The sequence below is a fragment of the Phaseolus vulgaris genome, chromosome 7 (genome assembly GCF_051622355.1).
Source record: "Phaseolus vulgaris cultivar YP4 chromosome 7, ASM5162235v1, whole genome shotgun sequence".
Taxonomy (NCBI): Eukaryota; Viridiplantae; Streptophyta; class Magnoliopsida; order Fabales; family Fabaceae; genus Phaseolus; species Phaseolus vulgaris.
This window is the reverse complement of record NC_143504.1, coordinates 59,509,616-59,529,370: the sequence shown is the minus strand read 5'-3', so window position 1 is coordinate 59,529,370 and position 19,755 is coordinate 59,509,616. Positions and strand designations below refer to the sequence as shown.

Here is a 19,755-nt window from a genome sequence, read left to right as displayed (position 1 = left end):
GAATGTATGTGCATGTTCTGAATTAAAAGTTCGTTGGGGTAGTTGTATCCACTACCCATCTCTCCTTTCCCACTTGCACTCTTTAAAACCTTCCCTTCTTCCACATTTTTTTGCACCAAATTCATATTTCTCTCCCTTTTCTTCCCAAGCTGTTCATTTGTGTTTGTTTTACCAGTTTCAGCTGAACTCAATCCAATCTTACTGCAAAAAATTGCTTTATTAACAGTCACAGAAGTTTGTCAATTTTTGTTGTAGTGTGTTGGTTTCCTTGATGGCAGATCAGAAGAATGAGAACCCAAATCGGGGAAGTGTTAATGTTGAATCAGCAAAAGGAAGGAACAAACTTCCAAACTTTCTGCTATCTGTGAGGCTGAAGTATGTGAAGCTAGGGTACCATTATGTGATCTCCAATGCCATGTACCTTATGCTCATACCCCTTCTTGGCATAGCCTCTGCTCATCTAACAACCCTTTCCATCAAGGACTTTCTCCAACTGTGGGAGAATCTCAAGTTCAACCTTGTCTCAGTCACAGTGTGTTCCAGCCTCATGGTGTTCCTTGCTACCCTTTACTTCATGACCCGTCCCAGGGGCGTGTATTTGGTGGATTTTGCATGCTACAAGCCTCACGTGGACTGCACGTGCACAAGGGAGACTTTTGTGGAGAAGTCTGGTCTGACAGGGTCGTTCTCGGAGGAGAACTTGTCCTTTCAGAAGAAGATTCTGGAGAGGTCTGGTTTGGGACAGAAGACTTATCTGCCTCCAGCAGTGTTGAGTTTGCCACCAAACCCTTGCATGGCTGAGGCTAGGAAGGAGGCTGAGGAAGTGATGTTTGGAGCCATTGACCAGCTGCTGGCAAAGACTGGTGTGAAGGCCAAGGATATTGGGATTCTGGTGGTCAATTGCAGCTTGTTCAATCCCACACCATCTCTCTCTGCCATGATTGTGAATCACTACAAGCTCAGAGGGAATGTCCTCAGTTATAATCTTGGTGGCATGGGTTGCAGTGCTGGCCTTATCTCCATTGACCTTGCCAAACAGCTCCTCCAGGTTTCCATCTCTTATATATATACATATATCTTTCCAATTTCAAGTACCAAAAACTTTTGTGGTTTAAACTGTTTAATGATGTTTATTAGTGTATTAGAAGAAAAAAAAACATGAATGCAAACATTTCTCATCATGAATCGGTTGTGCCTATACACAAAGCATTTAATGTTTAGCATACATAGTTTTAATCTCACAAAATCACATGAAGTAATGGATAGTTTCTGTGTTTAAATTTCACATGACATGATCACGGTTAAATGTGTGGATCCCTTTAGGAATTCTGACACACAATACACATAAGTTTTAATATTGAGAATTGAAAATATGAATTAAGAATATGGTGCATGGCATTGAATGGACCCCAACTTTTATAGCATGTCTTTAACTATGTTTTGTTAGGTTAGCCAACCCAATGAATACCCTCCAAAGATATAGAACCTTTGCTTTTATTTCTCCTTCTTCATCTTCTTTAAACTAATCACTCATCATCACATCACCTTAATATATATATTGCATCACAAATATTCCATTGACATGCATAATTATCTAGCCTCATCCATAATCTCTAACAATGGTGACCAAATTTAGGTTTTCCATTAATAGTTTTGTGCATCTCATTTGACTATTCCATCGTAACTATTCATCATACTATTATCCAATCATAAATGTCATTATTTATGAAGATTTTATGTTGGGTAATGATATATTAAGTTAAAACATCATTTCCATTTAACATTTAAGATGTTATTTAAACCCTAAATCCTAACTTCTTGTGATAAATGTTAGGTTCATCCGAACTCTTACGCCTTGGTAGTGAGCATGGAGAACATCACTCTGAACTGGTATTTTGGCAACAACCGATCAATGCTGGTGTCAAACTGTCTGTTCAGAATGGGAGGAGCGGCGATCCTCCTCTCGAACCGCTCCGGCGACCGGCGGCGGGCGAAATACCAGCTAGTCCACACAGTGCGCACACACAAGGGAGCAGAGGACAAGTCGTACGGGTGTGTGTTCCAAGAAGAGGATGAGACAAAGAGAGTTGGTGTGGCCCTCTCAAAGGACTTGATGGCAGTGGCAGGAGAGGCCCTAAAGACGAACATCACAACACTAGGACCCCTAGTCCTTCCCATGTCAGAACAGCTCCTTTTCTTTGGGACCTTGGTGGCTAGGAAAGTGTTGAAGATGAAGATAAAGCCCTACATACCTGATTTCAAGTTGGCATTTGAGCACTTTTGCATCCATGCTGGAGGGAGGGCAGTGTTGGATGAGCTGGAGAAGAACCTTGAGCTAAGTGAGTGGCACATGGAACCTTCTAGAATGACCCTACACAGGTTTGGAAACACTTCCAGCAGTTCCTTGTGGTATGAGTTGGCCTACACTGAAGGGAAGGGAAGGATCAAAAAGGGTGACAGGACTTGGCAGATTGCATTTGGATCAGGATTCAAGTGCAACAGTGCTGTTTGGAGGGCTCTCAGAACCATCAATCCAGCAAAGGAGAAGAATCCTTGGATGGATGAGATTCATCACTTTCCTGTTCATGTGCCTAAAGTGGCACCAATTGCTTCCTAAATCAAATCACACCCTTTTCTTTTTCTTTTCAAAAATAATATATTCACAATTTGGTCCAATATACAACCTTTGATGATATGAAAAAAACACATTTCATGAGACTAAAAATAATGAGGTTGTATATTAGATGAAGTTGTCAATATATTTTTTTTTTCATTTTTATTATTCTTGGGAAAGCTAGGGTTCAAGTTCAAGAAACTTTTCTTAATAACACTAAATTAAACCCTAAACCCTTTAATTTATTATTCTTGAGGAAGCAGAGGGTCTAAATTAAAGAAACTTTTTCTAATCAACATTAAATTAAACCCTAAACCCTAAATTAAAGAAACTTGTTCATTGTGAATCTTACATAGGTGATCTTAGGAGATGTGAAAAGAAAGAAGAGAAGATTATTACCACTCCCTGTAGTTTGCCAATGTATTTGCTCATATAACAGTGTGATCAATTTAATGATTGAGCATGCAGCTATTCTCTTGTTCAACATTTATTTCATTATTTTCTGATAAGGATTTCACTACCTGAATCCAACTTAAATTATTTTAAAAGAACATCATGATTAATATTGTGTTCGATGTTAAATTCATTTTTATATAAGTTTATAAATATTAATTTAGAATCTAATCTAGTTACTTAGTAGTAAAAAATATTAGTGATTAATATTAGATATCAATTTAAAAACTAGTTTATAATTTTTTATTAATTATAAAAATTGTTTTAAATATTAATAGTTTTTTAATTTTTAAAATAATATATAATTAATATTTATTCTTTATTTAGAAACTAGTTTATAAATTTTTATTAATAATAGAAGTTAATTTAAATACTAATATTTTTTTAATTTATAAAATAATATTATTAATATATTTTTTATTTATAAATTTTTATTAATAATATTACTTAGTCAATGTTTAATTTTTAGTGATAATTTTTTTAATTAATTATTTTTATCTTTAAAATTAGTTTATATTTAATGGTTTTAGTGTTTGAATCAAATTTAACCTTGTTTTTATTAATATAAAGGAGTAATAATTAATTATAAGCACAACATAATAATAATTTTTCACTTAACACAATTATACACTATCAACTAAAGAATCACGAGCTAATTAACATGGATTGAAATCAAATTCAGATAAAGAATGGGGGGAATTTTTCAGCAACAACTTCTGTCAATTAGTGATGGGAATGAAACTCAACGATTTTAAATTTTTTTATTTATAAAATTGGCTAATCTAAGATGCTTCAATCCCCTCTCTTTACTGATAACATGGGCGTGTGCATGTTTATTTTGCTCTAAAGTAGTATAGAAATAGTGTTTGAACACAATTATTGTTTAAAAAATATAATAATATTATGTTGAAGAATGAACCATCTTTGGTTTGTAACCATTTCTTTTCTTATCTCTTTGGTTGGATTTCCTTATTGTGGTGCTAGCTATATGCTTGTTGATTTTCATTTACAGTCTTGAGGTTTCTTGAGTGTTCATATAAAACATTTTGATGGATATTTATATAGCAAGATAGAAGATATGATTCTTGCATGCAGAAAGTTGTCTATTTTTAAGATCATATGTTGTTGATTCAAATCTTTCATAAAAGGGTCTTTTCAAGCAGTTTTCTTTTCTTTTTTGGATGACAGCTTTGGAGTTGTGGATTGCTTTTGACATGATGTTTTGTTTTGTTTTGTTGTTATGTGAGATGGTTTCAGATGAGGTCTGCAAAGCAGTGGAATGTGGAAAAGGAACATGCAAAGCTTCTGAGAACACCACTTTCTTCTTTGAATGTGAGTGTCAACCTGGTTGGAAGCACACTCTTTCCAACGATGAGGACATGGTTCCTTTGAGTTGTTTTTGTGTTGCACTATCAATTGAATTTTGTGGTAAGAACATGTCACATAAAATTTGTTGGTAGCAGTACTCATATCAATCACTGTGCAGTAGTAATTAGAGTGCAGTGTAGTTGTACTTGTAGAGCCACACTGAGTGATTATGGACTTGTCAAGCATTATTGACCAATGATATTGGTAGTTTTGGGCAGTGACACCAACATGTGAAGATGACCTCTGCATCCTCACTGGCCTTTCCTTTGGACATTTCTCTCTTCCATTGAAGCCCTTCGCCGGCATAACTACTCTACTCCAACTCTTTTTAATCCATCTCATACTCATCAGACCCAAGTAATAACTAATCTATTTTAAAATAAATATTATCAATTAAAATAAATGGTTATTACAAAAATAAATGGTCATTTTAATAAATAATCATCGTATAAAATAAAATATAATATTACTCACACAATAAATAAATAAAATAATGATTCAACTTTTGATAATTATAATCTTTAACAAGATAAAGATTTTACACTATTAATGCAAGTAAAAAATTGAGTATAAAATTGTGTTCAACTAAAAGTTAAAAACTAATTTATTATAGTTAGAAGTGTTTTGATTGGAGGCAATGGATCGGTATAAGGAGGTGGTCATTGGCTTGGTTATTTTTCTTATGATGGGACCCAAATATGTATAGAAAGAGATAGCTGTAATGAAAAAATGTGTAATGAAATAAATAGTGGGACAGTGGACAAAAATTATAATAAAATATTAATAACATAATAGATGTGAAATAGTAATTTAAATTTTTTTATAATAATTGTTTGAATTATACAAATTGCAGTCCAATACACATTGCTCCTTCACGAAACGTTCTTGTTTCTTCACAGGGTTTTTCATTGTAGTTTTCTTCATGTGCACCCTTTGAGAATCCAGAGATTCTAATTCTGAGATCCATTTTGTTATCTAATTCTAATCAAAATACAAAGTCTGCTTTTGATAGTGGATTTGAAAGTGGAATAAGAATAATTAAAATGAAGTATTTGGGAAGAATAATTAAGGGTCTGTTTTCTTTACTCATCTTTTTCAACTTTTCTTTCCTTTCATTGTTTGCTTTCATAACTTCCACCAATTTCAAGACTTCTCATTTTTCACATTAAATCTTTCCCATTCATGTGCTGCCTCCAAAACTCACAAATAAGTTCCTGAGTTACGAAATTTAATAATTGGATATGGTTTTAAGAGGAAAAAAAAACATAAAATATGTTCTTCAATTACTATTCTTTAAATATAATTGATAATATTAAGATAATCGATTATTAACTTTATTTGTAGTGATTTGTAATGTTCGGTTTGTATTCATTCGCAATGCTATTATTATATTCATTTAGAGGAAGTGAAATATGTAACTGTAGCAGTGCCTTGTCCCTAGGAATAGGAATTTTTGGATTTAAATATGTAGTATGAATCAAGAAATCATATATTTAAATTCTAGCACTGATAACAAAAGTTGTGAGTAAGAGGAGAATACTTCAACAAAATATAAAATCTGCAGAATAAGTGATACAAAATGTGGAGGTAATAAGATAAAGCGATTAAAAGATTTTTTTCATTTTGGTCTCTAGTCTGTGGACACTTGAGTGATAGTAATATATTTACAAACTAAAATGAAAAAACAAAATTCACTTTAGAAACTTCAATGAAATCTTGAATTCAAAAATTTATTTGAATTTTTCTTAATTTCATGAACTAATATGAGAACAAAATATGACGCATGATATTTTTCTCTTTTTTTCTTGTACTCTATATATGATATCAACAATAATTTAACAGTATATTAGGATGGGTTTTTGAATAAACTGGTTAGATATGAACATAGTTACGAAATCATTCTACGAGAGAGATCATTTCTCCTTCTACCAATTGAGCATTTTCCAGCCAATAAACTAACAAATAGAAACTAAAAGTATTTGTCATGATACAACTCGTGTACATTACAACATGAATACACACGAGGTATTGTGCAATCCTAGCCAAAGACATATACATATATTATGAATTTTCAAACGAACCAGTCATCCAAAAAGCTGTCAAAGTAGCAAAACTATACGTAGCACGGATCACAAATCAGTATCGTATCAAGGTTTGGCGTTCACATACCCCATATGCCACGAGCCGTTGCCACTTTGTTATTTGGTCTAGATGTTAGTTCATACAATATCCTTGCAAATGTATCAGAATATCTTCCATCAGTAAAAAGTATCTCAGCAAATGCATTCTCATAGGCTAGCAGCAAACTTCTGTTTTGTGGCTCAGAAACTAAGCTTTCCAATATCATGGCAGCTTTCCGGCAAACTTCAGGGACCGGATGTGGTGTCTTTATCACTTTAAGCAATCGATCAATAGCCCTGTGTTTGATGAAATTTTATGAGTGCTATTTAAAGAAAATTACTGTCATAATTTACCATTTCACAGTATCAAAATATAGTGCTCTAAAAAAATGGAATAAGGGGTCTACCATCTCTCGTTAGCAATCTTCAACCTGCAGTCCATATTAACTTCAGCAAGGTTATAGAGTGCACCTATAGCAGCTGCCTGTGCATCTAATGCAGGCATGCTGATGAGATCAATTAAGCGCTTGTGTATCTGCATAAATAAACCAATGTTGATTATATTTTTTTAGAACACGCACCAAACTAACAAGCAAAACATTACATGCATAAAATAAAGTTTAACCTGTGGAAAAAATGGAAGCAAGAAAGGTTCATTGTCAGGATTAATGATCAAACGCCCAAGTAATTCAGTGGCAGCACAATGCCAGGCTTTGACTGCAGATTCCAACATCCCCATGATGGCCTGAACTGCCCGTTTTTCTCTGCAAGTAATACAATTCATCAATTAGCAACAGAGAATTACAATAGTGTGAAAAGGTTGCATTCAAGATAGAACAATCACTTACGTTATTTTAATAAATGATGGCTTGGATGAGCTAAATATTCGAAGATCCAGTAGTGGAGCTAAGTTAACGATTGTCTCCAGAGCATTTGTGACAAGTTCCTCATCCTCTGTCAACATTATGAACATTAAGAGACAACTTATGACAAAAGAGTGAACCAATTCTTGTAGTGATAGGGCAACACATAATGGTAATTAAAGAAAATAACTTTCATCACAGATTTATGGAGTTTCTTGAAACCAACAAAAATCAGATATTGTCTTGTTCTGCATAGGTCTCATTTGAATGAAATCATGTAGAAACCCTGTTGGACTCTAAATGTGGACGCCTCTCTCTACAGGGACCAAAAATCAACATAAGACATAAGATATTTGGAATACACTTAAACTTTAAAGGGGTAGTAAATTTAATCTAAACAGACTTTGACATAAAACTGATCCATAAAAAAAGTCTAATTCAAAGGTTGGTATTTTTATGAGGACAGGGAATGATAGCATTTGTTACATAGTGATACCTTAAACACTACACGAAACCAGTCAATTTTTTGCTCACTAGGCAAATGGATTAGTCCATATTTCCAAAACTTCCAAAAGCTATGACGGGAGATGGTAGTGCTAATGCTTCTATTGATCAATATATGCACAAACTATACATAATCACTATTTCCCAAATTTTAAAGCATAAGATAGCACTCTAATCACTATGGATATATCATAAATTACTATTTCATCATATCCCACCTCCAATTATTGATTATATATTCTATACAGATTATAATATCCAAGGATTTGAACTTCTAGCATTTAATAACCAAACAGGAAATAAAAAATGGCTGCACTCATACTAAATAGGTCCATCAGTCCGTAAGTATAGCAGAGAATAGAAGCATATTGTCTCCCAGAATATATTCGCATACATTATGTCAACTTGTCAGATGTCTCAAAAGAAAAACTAAGCAACTAGAGAAGATCCTATTTACATCAGACACAACATTTTCAATTCCACACATAGACAATGTACCATGACATATATCAACCAACAACTTAATAAATTTGTTCACTTAACCATCACAATCATGATCACATCCATATTCACCCAAGTCCACATCATCAGAGAATAAGATTTTTCTAAATAATGTTGCTAATCAATGAAAAAAAGGGTGGTTCAAGATAAATTTTAGCTCTTAAATTTTTTCCGTGGCCTTTGTAGTCACTATTAAGGGTTTAGTACCTAAAGAACTAATATCTTGATAATAAACTATGTAGGGGCCTGTCCAACATGAAATATAAGGACCATTTTCGTGTAACGAATAAAAATTACAGAAATCAAAACCAAAATTACTGAGAAAATGTAAGAACTGGTACATAATGATAGGGACCAAAAAACAAATAAGTAAAAAAATATAGAAACTTACTAAAACCAGATAAGAGAATTATTAGGAAAAGAAACCAGAAAAGAACAGAAACCAAAAAATGTGGAAACCAGAGCACTAAAATATACTATAAACCAAAAAAGATTATAGGTTATAACAAGCAGGTATCTCACCTACAAGATGATCTTCTATGCATTGGAAGGCTGTTTCCAGACAATGACGATGTTGGGCCATTATAACTTCATTATCTGGCATGAAAGAGAAGTTCCTGATGATATTTGAAGCAGTAACAGCACATTGCTGTTTTTCTGCTCGCCCTTCATCATCTAAATTAAACAGACCATCTTCATCAAGCCATAACTCTGTAAAACGAGATTTTGTCACACCACTGTGCTGTGTTGATTCAATACCAGCAGAGCCAGATCCTACACTGCACAAAGAGCATAATCCTACAATGAAATTCATTCTCTCTAACCACCTCCATCTCCAAAAAGAAAACATACAAATTACAATCAATTGAAAACTCAAAATCAAAGACGATATTCAAGTAGAACAAATTTACCCAGGGCGGTGGAGAGCACTAGTCGAGCCCAACGCCTGATATTCATTCCCAAATCCAGTCACAACAGAATTAGCACCTAATGTTCTGACTCTTGTTGACTTGGCTAATTCCTTTGGGAGTGCTATATCCCGCCAATCATCTATCTGTTTTAAGTTACAACAGGACCGTGTAAAATATTAAAAAGGGTAATAATCTCAACAACAAAATACAAAATTTAAAACATGATAGGTGACACATACAGCTTGAAGGAGCGCATCAAGCAACCCAGGAATTTTCGCAAGGGGAGTTGCATCCTTTCGCATGTCATCCTTTTCTTTAAATGAGAGCAGAGTAAGAGTATTCAGAGCCCAGGTCAGCTCACTCTTCAGACCACTTTGAAGAGCCAAAACAATTCTTTTATTATTCTGATCTGCAAGAGTAATAAAACAACAACAAAAAGGTGTTCAAAAAAGCCAAGATAAAACATTGCAATTTTCCAAAAACAATACTCCCAGATACTTAAGAAAGCAAAGTTATCCTTACACAGCATACCCTAGCCACAAAGTGGACTTGCATTGTTCTACACCTATTATGCATGAATAATAGTTCCTCGAATTTCTTGAAACATCAAATTAAGTGGTTATTCGTGTAATTAAAGATAAACAAATTTTAGTAAAATTCACAATATGATTATTAGTGCAAGAATGCGTGTGTTGTGTAGATTCAGGCACATTCAAACAAATTACCATTTTTAAAGAGAAAATATAGACCCAATATTGAGTATAAAGAATTTCAAAAGTCATGGAATGGGAAGATGCTGTGAACTAACCGGCAAAGGAGTTGTGAACGTGAAGGGAAGGACCAAGAAGCGTTGACGGAGCCGCCAAATCGGCAGCGGAAGCCGCGGCGGAGGCACTACTGCTACCGCTTCCGAATGGACGGCCCCTCTTGGCCGGTGGAGCCGCCCCGCCTCCACCGGATCCACCGGACTTGCCCTGTTCCCTCTTCTGCATCTCTCTCACTCTCGGAGTTTTCGAGTTTGCGTTGCGATTTCGAACTGTTTTGGGTTTGGTTGGCATCTTAGTTGGGCTTCTTCTTGGATCCATGACGCTAGAAAGGCCCAATATAATTATAATGTGCACTTCCTATATTTATAAATAAAGCTCCGTCTATATTTTTATTCCTAAAATACCCCTTTTAACAGAAAGGCTCAAATTGCATTTCCTTTAGTGGAGTTTTTTTTTTGTGAGGAATTGGTTCTACGAGGTTTTAAAATTATTATATTTGAAAATATTCTATATTTTTCATAAATTAAAAAATTAAATATGAAGAAATATTTGTTAGACTGATTTTTAATCCATAAAATTTTAATTAGACAATCATAAATTTTGAAAATAAAATAGGATGAATTTATTATTTATCTACTTATTTATATAATTCGTCCAATTTAATCCAAATGCATTTTTTAAAAACTTGATGGATTAGGTTAGATTTTACATGAATAATAAACAAGTAGATTCTTTGATGAAAAGTGCAACCTCAACCTCGAGATTCGCAAATACAAACCAAAAAGAATCTTTGGGCTTCTAATCTTGGGCTACAATGACCCATGTGTTCGTTATTGCAATAGTTGAAGCCCATTTCTATCGGCACCTCTACATTTTATATTTATGCCTCCATTGGTGCAAAAAAACACATTTGTCTCCATCGTACAAGCCTTTTGGGCTTTCTTTACCTTCTTTTCATGAAGGACCATAAAAGGACTGTTTCTTCCTGCACCTCTATACCTTCTTCTATCACCTCCATAAATTTTCAAATTTCCAAAAATGTCTCTCTACAATATTCCAGATTACGTAATCTGGAAGTTATTTTCCAAATTTATAATTAACTTCCGAATTACATAATCCGAAAGTCTTTTTTCATATGCATGATTACTTTTCAGATTACATAATTTGAAAGTCTTATTTAGATTCTGGATTATGTAATTCGAAAGTCTTTTTTCAAATGAGTTTTCAGATTACATAATTCGAAAACTAATATATGAAGGTAACACAAAAAGGATAAAAATATATTTTCATGTTGTGTATGGAGATGGAAAAAGAAAAATATGGATAAGAAACAGTACTATAAAAATTATAAACCTTAAAATAAATAAAGTCCCAAAAATTAAAATTTCCCATAAAGTCAAAATTTGCAGGAGTGAATAGGGCCCACCTGTAGGACATTAATCCTGCAAAACTAATAATGGATAGTTCAATAATTTTGCTATTTCACATAAAATAATAATAGTATCAATAAAATATTCTTTAATGAAGTTTCGGAGAGTCTACAATAAAAAGAGGACAAAATATTTAATCATGATTTTTACATTTTTGTCTTTTTCATTGTTAATAATTATTAGGTACGGTTTACTACTTCACTTTTAAAATAACTGTATTTAAAAATAATTTCGATTGAATTACTAATGTTACAATGTTAGTCAATCAATACTTAACACCGAGAACAAAAAGATAAAATTATTGCCACAACAAAAACAAAAACTAGATGTTTTATTAAATTATAAAATCTGAAAAGGAAAAGTTGTTCTAAAAAATATTATTAATGTGATTTATAAGATAATAATTATCATAAAACTTAACAAATAAATAAACTTATTAGAATGTAAAAATATACACATTTTTTTAAGTGTTTTTGATGACAAAACTGTGAGATATGATAGCTATCTCAACCAATTTAGAACTACGTATAAAAAATATACATTATTTTAGTGTTCATTGAAAGCTTGGACATAATTTGATGAAGATTGTGAACATTAATAAGCAAACAATAGAATTAAATATTGGGTTTGGTTTGAGTTAGATATGGTTTCAAGGACCATGAAAGTGGTTCAACCAATCAAAGACTCCTAATCAAGATATTTTATGTTTTTTCTAATGTGTTTCATACAGACCTACTTTTGGTTTGTTTTTGTGGTTCATTTTAGGTACTTAAAGTTTCAACCAATTGCTGTGTTGGTTATTAGGAGTTGAGAATTACAAAACATCGAGCAAAACAAACCAATAATCTAAGCTAGTTTGGTATGAACATGATGCTTGAGTTTATTATACAAGAGAATAAAATTGTTTGGTATTCTATATTGTGGTGAACTTTGTTTGATGTTGTTCTCCCCAAGAGTTGGTGGTAATTTGATGATATCAGTTGGTTTTGGTTAGGATCATGCATCTACAATATTCTTTGATATGATTGAGGCCAAAGAAACATTGACAACTGATTGTGCACACCATGTATTTGTTAAACAGTCTTAGTGTCAGCTAGGCTACAAGGTCAGGTGTAAGCTATGGTTCTATGAATCCTACAAAACAAACACAGTGTCTTAACATCAGTACTCTGCCTCCATCTGCAGGGCTCCTACCTATGGCTATATAGTTATAGACTCCTTAAAGTTATTCCTCCAAATCATACACCTTGTTAATGTTTGTTCCAGTTACCATGACTTGGTGGTAACTCCAAGAGTAGATGAGGAAAATTAAAGATGATTGATGAGCTTTTTTTGCAATTACTAGGACCACTTCTGTGTGCTGCTGATCACAAAATAGCTAAATACAATGTAATTGATGATGCATGGCTGTGTTGTTGTTCATCATGAAACTGCCAAATTATGCAGAACATAGTTATCTCTATCAGCTACTGGATGGGTCAGTTGATATATATACATGTATACCTTATGCTTTTCATAGCATCTAATGTTGATTACTACATTTCTAAAAGCACTTTTCTTGACCCTTCATATGTAAAATATAAATAAAATAAGACACTTTAAAGATATCTCAATTCTTATACAGATATTTCACAAAAGTGTTTCAACCTTTATATAGAAAGTAGTCAGAGCCAATCTGATTAACACTAACCTACAAACATACTTCACACTCTGGAAACCTTGAAGCATTAAAGCTCAACAACGTCGAGAACATGGTGTCTAAGGTTGATTCCACGTTTGTTACATCGCTTTCGGTCACAAACAATAATAAATGTTGGTTTTAAAGTTTGAAATTTAATCTATGTCTCGCTCTCAACTACTGGTCTTTCCAAGGAAATTCAACCCATCTAGAACTTTTCTTCAATGTGAGTTTAATGTTGAATAATTGGCTCAACCAACCCACACAACATAGCATTATCTGATAGAGAAAAGTGAACCAATACCATTTCATCATAGCATAAGTTCCCATTAAACATTTCATGCAACAAAATGTTTTTAATTCTTTATAATTTCAAGGGTGGCATAAGAACAAAAATAAAGAACCCCACCATAAGATGATGTCCAACTATAGTGACAAATAAGAACATAGGTTGTCAATTGTGGATTAGTTACGGTTAATAATGTCTAAGGTGGGGCACTCAGCCTTTGTAATCTTATAAAAAAAAATCTCTTTTAACACTGAACAATGTCAGTGTCCAAAAAGGTAACCATAAAACGTAACATAATAGGAGCTGCAGAGTAATTCTAGTCCATCTCAATGTCATACAATTACTGCTTTAGCATATTTGCAGTAGCAGAAATTAGATTCTCCATCAACCAAATGAAAGCAGTAAAAGGGCAATGAATTGGCCTAAGCCATGAAAGTGATAACAAGATAATGATCATGCCCACTTAGAACATGAGTCATGATGTAATTTGTAAAGTGAAAATTTTCTTTTTTGGTTGATTCTCACCATATTTTCTTCTGCCAAAGGTTGGATACCTCAAAAATATATGAACCATAATACCTTAAAAAAAAAAGCCAAATTAAGTACATATAAATAAGTAAAAATAACTTGTTTTCAAACATGTTGAAACCAAGAAAACTATTGAAACTCTTATTGGTCAGCCGATCGGTTTGCACTTAACTCCTTCCTCTTGGACTCTTGCAACTCTCATCCTTCCATTATTTTTCATCTTGAATTTCGGACTCGGATGATACCTGCAAAAGACACTCTGACACTCAAGTCAAACTTCGACACTCGACACTCACTATTTAGTACTAGATGATTGTGTTTATTTATATTAATTATTGTGGGTTCTTTATTGTTATTGGGTCTAATAAAAGTGTATTGACTAATGTTGGATCATTAATCAGTTTCATTACTTATTACCTTAGTTGGTTTGGAAGGGATGTTGAGTCTCATATCAGTCGTATGATCTTGACCGGTACATAACTATTTTTGTTTGTAAGGTAAATTTATGGAGTTGAATTAAGTTTTATATGATAAGATTTAGTATTGAAAATGCATATGTAAATTAGTGTGAGAATATTTACTAGTCTTTAATTTGAGATATTGGAAGAGAAAATTGTATCCTTTAGAATGATTCAAATAAGATTATTTAATGTAAGAGAAATTTTACAATCTGTGAAGAAAAGAAAAGATAATGGTGATTCCATTATGGCAAACATGGTAAAGGGTAAAGGCAATGTAAAGAGAGAAGCAAAAGAGATGCAGTAGCACTATGTCACACAAACACACCACACTGGTTCTTGTGCAAATATGTATAAAGTAATAAATTAAAAGGAGTGAAAGGGTTTTCATTTTCTAACACCCTTTATTTGTTTTTTCCCTCTGCTAGTCTCAAAATGTCAGTTACTGTATTGGGATTATGCCACAGGCTTCTAGGATTCCTCCACTGGAGCAGCAGACCATAAAATGGAAAAGCATTTTATGCAGAATCTCAAGATCCAAGTGATTCTAATTCCAGAGCAAATTTTCATTTTTGTTATTTATTTTGTACCCTGGATGCTTCTGATTCCTGGATACGTAATATATATATATATATATACTTTTCCTTATGCAGTGATGCAAGTTGTTCTCTTCTGGTGAATAAGTTAATGAATCTTATGCTATTTTCTTCATGATGTTGATTGTACTGATTCACCACACTAACTACACATACAGGAATATCCAATGAACCAATGTTACAAGAGAAGAGAAGAGAAAAAAGAAAACCTATTAAACTCAAACCCTCTTCTTAAATGTTGGATACGTACATCGGACACGACATTCGTAAAATACTTATAGTACACATATTGGTGAAATGTCCAATCCAAAAAATAGTTATTAAATTTCTGACAATTCGATTTTAACACAATTTTAAAAAAGATAAATACATTAATTTATCTAAAAATTCAAATTTATTGTATAAATTTTTATTATAATTATAAAAATAAGGAATAAATCATTTTGAACTAACTATGAAAAACATTTTTCTATTAAAAAAAATCTGAAACATACTTATACACATAAATTTATTTTTGTTCAGAGACTACTTTACAACGGACGACCGCCCGTAGGAGATTTACTGCACAAGGTCCATGAAGAGGAAAAGCTTTATCCCAGCAAATAGAAGATGCTCAGCTCCACACAACATAGGGATTAGCACACTTTCAGAAAGAACATAGAATAGTAGATGATCCAACATGCGGAACACGACGATACGTATCTTCGAATCCATATCCTATCTTCTCTCAGTGGTTATTCTACATAGGAGAAAACATGGTATGTAACAATAATTAAAATTTAGAGGACCCCATTTCATCTAATCAATAATAAAATTGAAAGCAACACCTTACTTTTCTTTTTCACTCTTTTGAAAGCAACATTTGAATCATCAGATGTTGTTCATTAGTTTAGAGTTAATATATCAGTGGTGGTTTTCGTCCTCTGATTTTTAGCTTCAAAAACAATGGAAGAACAAACAATCTTAAACCATGGTAAAACCTTAAATTGGAAAACTTAATCTTAACCAATTTGTATGATCTAATCTAGTATAAATCATAAAATTTAGCAGTAAAATTGAACCTGCTATTTAAGTGAATAAAAAACTTGAGAAAAAAAATTCATAAATACTTTTTATTAATCAATTATTTAAAGAGTTTAATTTGATGTCCTTGGTTTTGAAGGTGTCTCTTTCTTCCATATGGCATCATTTTTGTGGTGGCTCCCATTAACATTTATTGGTAAAATGGGTTGCAACTTGTGGTCTAAATACCACAAGAGATCACCAATCATGAATTATTCAATATTCAACTCACAAAAATAATAATAATCTATAATCATAAACAAATCATAACATCATCCAATATTGGTCAAGTTAATCATGTTGGTTATATATAATGTAAAATCACTCTTATTTCATTCTAAATTTGGAAGAAACCATGTATATACTAAATAAAATAAAGTAAATAGATTGTGGTTTTTGAATTGATTCCTTTTATATTATAGTTTATTTTATTCTATGGTACATCTACTAGTCTAATAAAATTTTGAGAAACTTTTCTCGATCTTTGTAAGCTCTTTGTACTCGAATCTACTAAACTTTTCTTGATAAAAGAAAATAAAATGAAGTGAATATGTTATAGTAGAGTGAACATTGATTAGGAGATTTTGTGCATGTGGGGTCATGAAATGTTGATTTTTGAACTTGATTGAGAGCGTTGTATTTCTACTTTTTCTTGGATAATGAAAACTTGGCTCCTATGTGTGCATTTGAGTTGTTTTTGGGACACTTTTGTTCCTAAGATTATGTATGCATCATAGACATTACCATGACATCCCAAAACAAGAAAATATGATGTGTTGGAGAGTGTTCATTTTGTTTCCCTATTTGCTACTATTTACTAGACAACCCTCCCATAATTCCAATCACAAATTGTTGAATTTATTAAATGTCAAATATCATAAATCAAATCCCTCAAAATTGAAATAAAAGTGTGTATAAAAAACAATTTAGGTTTATGAAATAACATCATCATTATCTCAACATACAGTAACTTGAACAAGCTACTATCACTTCAAGTGAATTTAATCATATACACAAGTCGAACATACCATTAATAAGTGTTGTATGTTTATGAAATTAAGTATAGAATATAATATAAAATAAAGTATATGAAAATGCACTTAAATATAATTTCATTAGTATTCATATGATATTGATATATGTATGTTGAGATATATATGATGACAATTATATATTGATAATAAGTTGTTTTCACAATTTTTAATAAATAAAGGTTCAAGCACTCTAATAGAGTACATGTTCTTCACTTTAATGTCCTACTAGGGTTACAAGGTAGCACTTACTAGCTCGACAAGTTGTTTTCACATAATTACAACAATCATACTTGACACGAAAGCATATTTTAAATCAGTTTATGGTGAAAACAAGTAAACTTCTATTTGATGGTTGTGATTTTAGCATATTAAAGTTTTTTCTTAGGTATATTTTGAAGACTTTTAAGTACCGAAGACATATATACAATACGATTTGTTTTATATATATAGTTTTATAATATTACATAGCATGATAATAATTTTTTTTTTCAAGAGATTATAAAAACAACATAAAGATCTAATTACATGAGTTTAATAAAAATACACCAAAAACATATACATTCATATTAGAAAACAAAATAAATAAATAAAGTAAAACAACAACAATAAATTACAAACACAAAATTGTTAGAAATATTCATGTATTGTCGTAATTGAGATTAACAAATATATAAAACAATTAGCTAAAAAATTATTTAAACCCACAACTAAATCATTAATCAGGCAACATCGTTGAAGAAAGAAAACGATAAAAAAATAAAATTATATCAAAATAAAAAAGAAAACCATAATTTAAGCAATTAAATTTCAATTATTTAAAAAAGTGTCACTACACATTTTTCTTTAAATTCAACTGTGACATGGAAAAGTAATTTTACACTAATATAAATGATTCTATAATTTTCTTAAAAGTCTTCAACGTATATGATTAAAGCAAAACTAAAATCCTTAAACTCATTACAACTTCACAATGTTATTAACTTAGTCAACTAACACTTTCCTCCCTCCAATAATTTAGATATGCTTTGATTTTTTTGGTGCATTCTTTATTCAATAAATTAATTATGTTAATGAAGTCATGGAGAAAATATCTCAGGCTAAAAAAATCTAGTAAAATCAATATAACATCTTTAATGCATTATCATTATTACATAATAATACTTACTATTTTAAACTACATGACATATTATTAAATAAATTCAATATGTCATGTATTATTACATTGAAAATATAATTTCGTTTAAATCTTATTTAACTTTATAATTATTAAAGGATCGATTGGCACACACTGAACCACGTAGAAAAGTTTGTACCACACAAAATAGATTTTAATTTCGATTTCTTCAATTATTATAATCTTAGAATCATTTTTAGCTCTATCTTATGAAAATAAATACTATTTGGTAGCTTAATTAAGTGTAATATATATTTGGTAGTTATATTAACTTATACTTTTATCATTAATAACGACATGTTTGGAATTGAGTTTTGTTGAACATAATAAACATTTTTTAAAAATAACAAACTTGGTATTTTTACTTTTATATTTCAGAACGTGTTATTTTTCACGTTCAACGTAGGTTTAATGGAAAGTCCAAATATATTGTAAGTCGTGAAGTTCTTTCTAATAAAATGTACTTTATTCATATAAAAATACAAATTGTATTTGAAAAGAAAAAAAAAAGTTAATTACAACGCAATTTCTTTCTAGTTTATTGTCTGATTATGAATTAATTACTATTTGAAATGAAAATTTGTTCACGTAGCTAAGATTTATTTTATTGCATCAATGGGTCGTGGTCATGTTTTGTTTTCCTTCAAAATTACATATTTATTTTAAGCAACACAGCTCAAATGGATTATAATTCTTTTATATTTTTTACAACTATATTATCATTAAGAAAAATCATCAAATTTCTCAACAATTATCCCCGTAAAAAAATCTAATTAGTCATGTTTAATAGAGTATGTTGTTTTAACAAAGTTTTCTCAGTTACAAGATTTGAATATGGATATGATATTTTTTATTATAAAGATAGAATTATTTTATATTAAGATGAGTGATGATGAAGTTTGGAAGCTAGATGATAAAAAATTATAGTAATAATAAGAAGAAGAAGAATCATAATTAAGAAAAAATATACATATAAAGAAGTACGTAACCGTCAATTAAGCTATGCAGTGTTTGATGTAAGCAACGTATAATGTGAATTTTATAAGATAATGTGTTTGCTTGACGCAATAAATAAATGTAGAAGAATTGTGTTCTTAGAAGTCATTTTTGGGAACATGTCTTGTGGTTTATAATTGTACAAAGCCTTGATTGCAAGTTTTGTTTATGCTTAGGCTGAAGAGTGAAAAAGGGTTAATAAAAAATCGAGTTATTAGTTTTAGATTAAAGTTAATTTTGGAATTTTCCAATTTTAATAAAACCTTGCACTATCTTATGATATATGATATTATGTAATTTAGAAAGTGGGATGGATGTGAGAGTGGATCCATATATCCTATGATATGATATAATGATATGATATGAGTGACAATAAAGAAAGAAGAGATGTTAAATGAGCAATGGATAA

The 19,755-nt window shown here is 31.4% G+C and overlaps 2 protein-coding genes across 3 annotated transcripts; one reads left to right on the top strand and one right to left on the bottom strand.

Moving 5' to 3' along the window:
• LOC137827593 (3-ketoacyl-CoA synthase 11) lies at positions 1-3,098 on the top strand. Its single transcript, XM_068633792.2, has 2 exons — positions 1-1,048; positions 1,835-3,098. The coding sequence occupies exons 1-2, from the start codon at positions 272-274 to the stop codon at positions 2,615-2,617; spliced, it is 1,560 nt and encodes a 519-aa protein (XP_068489893.2). The 5' UTR covers positions 1-271; the 3' UTR covers positions 2,618-3,098.
• Positions 3,099-6,257: 3,159 nt separating this feature from the next.
• Positions 6,258-10,429, bottom strand: LFR (ARM repeat superfamily protein). 2 transcript variants are annotated; one of them, XM_068633791.2, is made up of 8 exons: positions 10,143-10,429; positions 9,574-9,743; positions 9,335-9,477; positions 8,946-9,202; positions 7,404-7,509; positions 7,181-7,319; positions 6,963-7,090; positions 6,258-6,852 (listed from the first exon to the last, which is right to left on the bottom strand). In XM_068633791.2, the coding sequence occupies exons 1-8, from the start codon at positions 10,417-10,419 to the stop codon at positions 6,597-6,599; spliced, it is 1,476 nt and encodes a 491-aa protein (XP_068489892.2). In that variant the 5' UTR covers positions 10,420-10,429; the 3' UTR covers positions 6,258-6,596. The 2 variants fall into 2 exon arrangements, with proteins under 2 accessions (XP_068489892.2, XP_090160656.1); XM_090304530.1 differs by having other exon boundaries at positions 8,946-9,221; positions 10,143-10,367.
• Positions 10,430-19,755: the final 9,326 nt, after the last annotated feature.

Bases quoted from the DNA above. Each gene is read 5' to 3' on its own strand.
- LFR (XM_068633791.2), bottom strand. From the start codon at position 10,419: ATGGATCCAAGAAGAAGCCCAACTAAGATGCCAACCAAACCCAAAACA. The intron at 7,091-7,180 runs GTTAAACTTTAT...TTATTTATGCAG, and splicing joins TGCTTCCATTTTTTCCACAG to ATACACAAGCGCTTAATTGA. The intron at 6,853-6,962 runs GTAGACCCCTTA...CATCAAACACAG, and splicing joins AAGATTGCTAACGAGAGATG to GGCTATTGATCGATTGCTTA.
- LOC137827593 (XM_068633792.2), top strand. From the start codon at position 272: ATGGCAGATCAGAAGAATGAGAACCCAAATCGGGGAAGTGTTAATGTT. The intron at 1,049-1,834 runs GTTTCCATCTCT...GATAAATGTTAG, and splicing joins TTGCCAAACAGCTCCTCCAG to GTTCATCCGAACTCTTACGC.